This window comes from Acanthisitta chloris, unplaced genomic scaffold (assembly GCF_000695815.1).
Source record: "Acanthisitta chloris isolate BGI_N310 unplaced genomic scaffold, ASM69581v1 scaffold7925, whole genome shotgun sequence".
Taxonomy (NCBI): Eukaryota; Metazoa; Chordata; class Aves; order Passeriformes; family Acanthisittidae; genus Acanthisitta; species Acanthisitta chloris.
Genome location: NW_008675403.1, coordinates 64,926 through 72,756, shown reverse-complemented (window position 1 = coordinate 72,756; position 7,831 = coordinate 64,926). Strand labels below are relative to the sequence as shown.

The 7,831-nt window shown below is 45.3% G+C and overlaps 1 protein-coding gene across 1 annotated transcript in view; it reads right to left on the bottom strand.

Annotated features, from left to right (window-relative positions):
- Window positions 1–243: 243 nt before the first annotated feature.
- LOC103803197 (LIM and senescent cell antigen-like-containing domain protein 1) overlaps window positions 244–7,831 on the bottom strand; it is a gene marked incomplete at its 3' end in the record, with an annotated part of 17,748 nt that continues 10,160 nt past the window's right edge. The window contains exons 3-7 of the mRNA XM_009075738.1: window positions 7,445–7,511; window positions 4,270–4,390; window positions 3,153–3,302; window positions 1,534–1,684; window positions 244–336 (exon numbers count right to left, since the gene is read on the bottom strand). Of these exons, the coding sequence (XP_009073986.1) occupies window positions 244–336; window positions 1,534–1,684; window positions 3,153–3,302; window positions 4,270–4,390; window positions 7,445–7,511 (582 nt within the window). The remainder of the gene's footprint in view (window positions 337–1,533; window positions 1,685–3,152; window positions 3,303–4,269; window positions 4,391–7,444; window positions 7,512–7,831) is intronic.

Here is a 7,831-nt window from a genome sequence, read left to right as displayed (position 1 = left end):
CCTCAAGGGTCCCTTCCAGCTCTGATCCTTCAGTGATTCTGTGAAATACCTGCAGTTTTCTTAATGCCAGACCGATGAATAGAGAAACCTGTATTAACTGCAACAAAACATCTGCGGATTGGCATTGCACCCACAGGTGCCTTTAACAAAACAAAAGAATGTCCATGATTTTACACCTCTACCTTATCAAACCAACGACTGAGTTTACCAATTAATACCCTTTTTAAAGCTCTGCATCCTTACCTGATTGTAGTGGGTTTCACAATATGCTAAGCCTTTTCTCTCGTAATGACGATGACCCAGGAATGGCTTTTCACATTTTGCACAAACAAAATGCTACAAAGAAAATGACACACATGTTTTTGATTATTTGGAAGTAATGGTATTTCTTCTGGAAAGCAAACCAATCAGATCCACTATGGAACATGACTGAAGCTAGCTGTGCCCCCTGAAAAGCAGAGTTAACCCTTTTGTTTCTACGTTTGGACCACTAAAATTATATTTCTTTTAATATCTTCACCATTTCAATCCAAAAGTCACAAAAAAACTAAAGCAAAGGAACATCTTTTTTTAATCAATGAACAGAATTAGAAGTGATTAAATAACCTGCACCACCATTCTGCTCCTGTGAAGAAGACTGGATGTGGCACTTAGTGCCATGGTCTAGTGACCATGGTAGGGTTGGACTCAATGATCTCTGAGGTCTCTTCCAACTCGATTGATTCTATAATTCTATGATTCTACTAAAGAATTTCCTAGAGGAGATTCTCAAAACAACAGAAGGTATAAACTGTTTATCTTCCTAATTTAAATGGAAGATGTGGAACTAAATTTTTCACATGGCCTTGAAATAGGAACTCTCACAGTAAGTACTTAACAGATATGTACATGGCAGGTGACTGTGGAAGACTTAAAGGTATTATCATGCGCAGTAACATTATGGTTTCCACAGATTGTCTTGCCTTTCCACATGATATCCTGGCTGGGCTGTGCAGGGCCAGGAGTTAGTTTTGGTGAACCTTGTGGGTCTCTTCCAGCTCAGGATGTTCTATGATTCTGTGTACTGCTTTACACTCTGACATTTTCCTTTGTCAGGACTTCACTGTGCTTCCTTTGATTACTGATTTTAGTTTTACAATCAGAGCTCTCAGTAAGGTAGGAAACAGCTCCTGTTTCACCGTGGAAGACCAGCCACAATAAGGTGGAAAGAGGGACTCAGAGAAGGCATTTACTAATCATTTCACAGAGAGAGTGATCAGGCATTGGAATGTGCTGCCCAGGGAGGTGGTGGATTCACCATCCCTGGAGGTCTTCAAGATGAGACTGGATGTGGCACTTAGTGCCATGGTCTAGTGACCACAGTAGGGCTGGACTTGATGATCTTGGAGGTCTATTCCAACCAGGTTGATTCTTATGATTCTATGATTGCTGCAAACTTCGATAATCCTTTCATTGAAATTGATCAGGGAAATCACAGATAAATGTGCTAATGCTTACATATGTAAAAGACACTACATATCATCTGATGCTCACCTCCACGTGCCACTGTTTGCCCATAGCATTCACCACACGGCCTTCAATTGGTCTTCTACATGCCCCACAGATGGGCACACCCATTTTGTCATGGCAGGGTAAGCAGTAGAGCTCTCCCTTCAGCTCACGAGCATCAGCAGTAAGTTCCTTCCTGTCCAAAAGTCAATGAATTGAGAGCGTTAGTAAAGGCACTGAACAATGTCAGCTCTTGAGAGGTTCTGAAAGGTTTTAGCATTTGTTTTGGGAGTTACATTTGTAGTACAGCAACGCAGCAGCATCGAATAGAACAGAGTTAAACACAGTTTAAGAGTGATCACAGTAAACTGAGAACAGGCTGCTAAGCAAAGTGGCTCAGGGGTGACCTCGTGGCTCTCTGCAACTCCCTGCCAGGGTTGGAGAGAGGTGGGGGCTGTGTGTCCTGCCATGGCTGCAGGGAGAGGACTAGAGGGAATGGCCTTGAGCTGAGCCAGGGCAGAGTCAGATTGGATGTGAGGAGAAATGTTTTCCCTGTGAGGGTGTTGAGGCACTGGGATATTGCCCAGGGAGGTGGTGGAGTCACCATCCCTGGAGGTGTTGAAGAGGTGTCTGGATCTGACACTGGAGGATCTGGTTTAGGGTTTAGGGGTTCCAGCAGTGACAGGTTAATGGTTGGATCTGATGAACTTAAGAGGTCTCCTCCAACCTTGATGGTTCTATGATTCTAAGTCTCTCTGTGCTCCTGTCATTCTGCTTGTGCAGCACAAATCTGTGTGTGGAAGCTGCAGATGTTTGGTTTATTTTTTGGCACTCTTATCACCAGTTTGTTTTAGATTTGCATAACTGTAACTGAAAGCAACATGTAACTTCTGCATCTAGGTACACATTCCTTGTTGTATCAAACTTCAGGGAACGTTCAGACCACATGAGCCAGCTACATTTATTCACTCCTAACTTCAGAATCTCACGTATATATTCTACTTTTTGGTAATTTGCATTGTTAGAATACTGAGAACAGCTAAACTTTAAACTTGACTGTAGTTACTAATGCACTCAGCTGGTTGCCACGGACACTACTACAAGTTGTTTTTCAAATCAGCCTTTGCTGTGGCACTGCAATTGCTTCATTTGCACCAGAAATAAACAACTAAGAATCCATGCTGCATCCTACAATGCTCCACGGTCAGTGCAGGATGTAGAAAAGTGCAGTTCCATGTGCTGCAGTTGCAGAAGCTGATAAAAAGAGGTGGGAGAAAGCTTTTAAAAGCAGACAGGCTTTACAAAGAGAGGAGAAAGTTTGCATGCTGCTAATTAAAGAGAAATGAGAGGCAATTCAAGCAGCAAAAGAGGATGACTTTTCTTCTTCTACCAGAATAACAAGCTACCAATTCACTGCTACACAAACCATATCTGTGTTCATGCTTTGTATTTTTTAAGGTCCTGCAGAGTCCAATCTTTCTTTACTCCCCCAATCAGCTGTTGTTTGAACTCCACCATCCCCAGAGTAGTAGTAACACACACCTGGCCACAAGACACCCAAGCCCCAGCCCCTCTTGCCAGTTGTACAGGACAAGTTTTCACTTTAATTAATTAAGCAAACAAGCCCAGCCTTTCCCTGTTTGCCTTTGCAAAACTCAACTTACCCACAGTTAGCACAGTTGAAATGATCAGGGTGATAAGGATCATTTTTGAATATGAGAGGCTGTTCATCAATAATGGCATGACACTTCTGGCAAATGTACTTTCCCAGACCTCTGGCTTTTTCCCTGTTATGGCAAGTACGGCAGAGATGTCTGAAACAGCAGAAAAGAGAGAGAGGTAAGTAATGGTACCAGGTACTACAGCACAAAATATAAAGATCTATCAGAACCTCTTTTCAATCAGTCCTTTTTTTCAAGTCTTTGAAACAATTTCCTTGCTAGGCAAACCAAGTTCAGAGCACCAAAATGACTGGCCAAGTTCAGGGTGATTATTTTCTGTCACCACAGGAGTCATTTCTTCAGCTCAGCTGAGTTTAAGCTGTGTTGAAACACAGAAAACAAAGTTTGCTATAGATTCTCATTGCTGAATGTTTTACTTTCAAAATCTTAAAAATTTAGATTGGAACTTGATCAGTGGCTGAGGACAACTGCAGGAGGGTCAGTAAGGCTCAGTGCTGGTCCTGCCCTTGGGACACAACATGCTCACTAGATGAGGCCTTGTACAACCTGATCTAGTGAGGAGGTGTCCCTGCCCAGGGCAGGGAGGGTTGGGACTAGATGATCTGTAATGTCCATTCTAACCCTTAAATTCTATGATTCTTTGATTCTATGCTTCTCAATCTGAATATTTTCTCTCTGTTCATGTGTAACAATGGCCCAAAAATGTCACTAGGTAGAGAACATGTTTGCCAAGAAACCTAGAGTTGATGTAGGTAAAATGTTAACATTTTAAGATACCCATTCTTAGTTTTGTGATGCGCTTTTAGACCTTTTCCCCAAAGAAGATGCTTCAGTTTCTCCATCTCTGTGGCTCAGGGAGGTGATGCCCCAACCCTGGCAGTGTTCACAGCCAGGTTGGATGAGCCTTGAGCAACCTGCTCTGGTGGGAGGTGTCCCTGCCCAGGGCAGGGGGCTGAGATTAGATGATCTGTAATGTCCATTCTAATCCCTAAAATTCTATGATCTGAGCTGGAAAGCTTCAGGAACCAAAACCTCTCAGTCACCCCTATGAGTTTATTTTGTTTCTGATCAGTTCACAGAAGGAAGAGCAGAGACCTACCTGCCAGCATTCTTGACAAATCCAATGTCAGCCAATACTGCCTGGCAGATATCACAGCAGAAGCACTCTGGGTGCCAACTATTGTTCATAGCCTTGATAACACGACCAATAATGAACTCACCTGGAAGAAACACAACACAGAATCCCATACTAGGCAAAGTTCAAAGCAACCCACAACCAAATCGCTACAATGACATCCTCATCATTCTTTTTGTCACCCCAAAATCTGGTAGGACACATTGCTTTCAGGATCACAGTTCTGATTCCAGACTCTGGGATTTGGGTTTGTTTGTTGATTTTTGCTATGGGGCAGAAGAAAATGTCTTTGTTGATGGAGGACCTTCTACTCTACATACAGGTCCTTCTACATGCAGTACTTCATCTGCTATGGGGCAGAAGAAAATGTCTTTGCTGATGAAAGACCTTCTACTCTACATACAGATCCTTCTACATGCAGTACTTCATATAATATAGTTTTCTTGTGTCCTAATCATCGTTCTCCTTCTTTTCTTTAAGAAGATGACAATTTGAACTTGTCATGTACATAGCAGTGGTTTCTACTCCACTTTGACCAAGCCTTGAAGGGCCTCTATACTCAGAGCACAACAGAACTGAGCTTGAGTGGCTGTGGACCTCCTGAAAAACAAATCTCACATGGAGTGCAAAGCTGCAGTGAAGCTGCAGAACAGTCAATCCAACAGCTACCACAAGGAGTCTATCCTGTGAGGCACTGAAAAATAGTGTGAGAACTATTGTTCTGCTTGCACAGTGTGACTGTTCTGCACAGGCAGTGGAGTGATGTCCACCACACACACGATTTAGATGTTCTCTATGTGGACAGTGTACTCAAGGCCCCCAAAGCAGTGCAAAGGCTCTGTCTAAAATGAGTTGGGAGCTCAGTTTCCCTGTGCCATGGGAGGCTGAGTCCTGGCTTTGGAGAACAATTCAAACAGCTGCCAAAGGGCTGATTGAGCAGGTAACTGATGTGGCTGATAACATCCAGCATGAGACTCTGTGGTGTTCCCATGAAGTCAGAACTTTTCAAGGACAAAAACCAACTGATCCCAGAAATGTCAGGAATGCTCAAGGCCTCATTGCTGACAACAGCCCCAAGGATTTTTTTGCTTACTAAATACAAGCAGTGCAAAGCCCAGCTCTGTGCAGGTCCTGGATGAGGTTTAAAGTCAGCTGGGACTACAAGGAGCTGAGGCAGGAGAAGAGGGAGCTGTGCCAGCTAGGCAGGAGAAATCCTGGAGACAGGCAGTGTATCTCCTCAGAAAACTCCATCAACCCATTTCCTCCTCTCCCCTTACTTGTTCACATCTACAGCTTTAAATTCAAAGTTCCAGCACATCTGCTTCCCTCTCCCTTGGGGTTCAATGCCTCCCTCTGCATGGGGAAAGGCCTCACTGAGATAAGTGAAAGCCTTAGCACCTTGCCAAGGTGCCATATAAACACAAGAGCTTCCAGACCAGTTTAAACAACACTCATGTAATGGTTTCCCAGCTCTGCCCCATCATAATGTGTCACACACAGGAGGAAAAAGAAAACATGCAGATGATCACAGTGAAGCATTTACATCCACAGTGGGAATCAAAAAGCAGCCCTTAGTGTTACACAGGGTGGACATGAGACACTGAAGCCTTAAAGGTATAGTGCAAATGGTTATGGTGAATGTGATCACATCAGGATGGCACAGGTCTCTAGTGGGTTCTGCAGGGCTCCATCTCAGGCCCAGTGCTCTTCAGCCTCTTCATAAATGAATTGCATGGAGGGCTTGAAGGACTACTTAGTAAATTTGCAGATGATACAAAACTGGGAGGAGCTGTTGACTCCGTTGAAGGCAGAGAGGCCTTGCAGAGAGACCCAGATAAATTAGAGAGTTGGGCAATCACCAATCATATGGAGTTTAACAAGGGCAAGTGCTGATTCTGCACCTGGGATGGGAAAAAACCTGGATGCACCTACAGACTGGGGAATGAGAGGATGAAAAGTAGTGCTGGAAGGGGACCTGAGGGTCCATGTGCATGGCAAGTTGAATATGAGCCAACAGTGAGCCCTGACAGCCAGGAGGGACATCCTGTCCTGGGGCATCAGGCAAGGCATGGCCAGAGGGAGAGGAAGGGGATTGTCCTGCTCTGCTCTGTGCTGGGGCAGCCTCACCTGGAACATTGGGTGCACTTTTAGGTGCCACAGTGGGAGAAAGATACTGAGTTATTGGAGAGTGTCCAAAGGAGGCAACAAAGGTGGTGAAGGGCCTTGAGGGGAAGCCACATGAGGAGTGGCTGAGGTCACTTGGTGTGTTCAGCCTGGAGGAGACTGAGGACAGAGCTCATGGCTGGATACAACTTCCTCAGGGAAGGAAGTGCAGGGGCAGCACTGACCTCTTCTCTCTGGCAACCAGGGACAGGGCCCAGGGAATGAGCTGAAGTTGTGTCAGGGGAGGGTCAGGCTGGAGATTAGCAAATGATTCTTCCCCCAGAGGTGTTTGGGCACTGGAACAGCTCCCAGGGCAGTGGGCACAGCCCCAAGGCTGACAGAGCTCCAGAGGTGTTTGGCCAATGCTCTCAGGCACAGGGTGTGATGGTCAGGGATGTCCTGTGCAGGGCCAGGGGTTGGACTGGATGATCCTCAAGGGTCCCTTCCAGCTCTGATTATTCTATGATTCTGTGGTCTGTTTCAAAAAAAATCAACAGAGGTTCAGCTGACCATCACTTGATTGTAACACTAGATGACAAAGACTGTCGCAGCTCCTGTGGAGTAGGACAGCACAGGTGGACTACACTAGTCAAAGCAGATGATAAAGTCTGGTTGCAGGTTTCAGCTACATGAGGAAGGCCAAATATCAGCACAAGCAGATATACAGCCATGTATAATCATGAGGCATGAATGGTTTACATAATCAGAAGTTTATGAATGGTCTGTTCACTGGATCACTGACTCAACAGCTAAACTACTTATAAATAACGCAAACTTTTCTTTTTAAATCCCATTGCTGGATGACCTTTAGAAAAAAGCATCTTCCCAAATTCTCCGAAGCCTAGTACATCCTGGAAGTTCAGATGCTAAACTGCACAGAGTCACCTGAGAACACACACAAGGGTTGCACATCTTCCCCCAGGGACATTGCCATCTGTGATCAGCATGAAGTGTTACACCTTGATTCAAAACTTACCACATTGATGGCAGCAAGGGGCAAAAAGCATTTGAAAATCATGTTCGCAGTACTTCCTCCCTTCGAACTGCAAATGGAAAGAGATCTGAGTGTTAGAGGGATGAGGAACATGCCCTTACACCTTCAATCCTGTGCTCAGCTCTGGGCCCCTCAGCTCAGGAGGGACATTGAGGTGCTGGAGCAGGTCCAGAGAAGAGCAACGAGGCTGGTGAAGGCACAAGTGCCATGAGGAGAGGCTGAGGGAGCTGGGGGTGTTCAGCCTGGAGAAGAGGAGGCTCAGGGGAGACCTTCTCACCCTCTGCAACTCCCTGACAGGAGGTTGGAGTCAGGTGGGGGTTGGTCTCTTCTCCCAGGCAACCAGCAGCAGGACAAGAGGGCACAGACTCA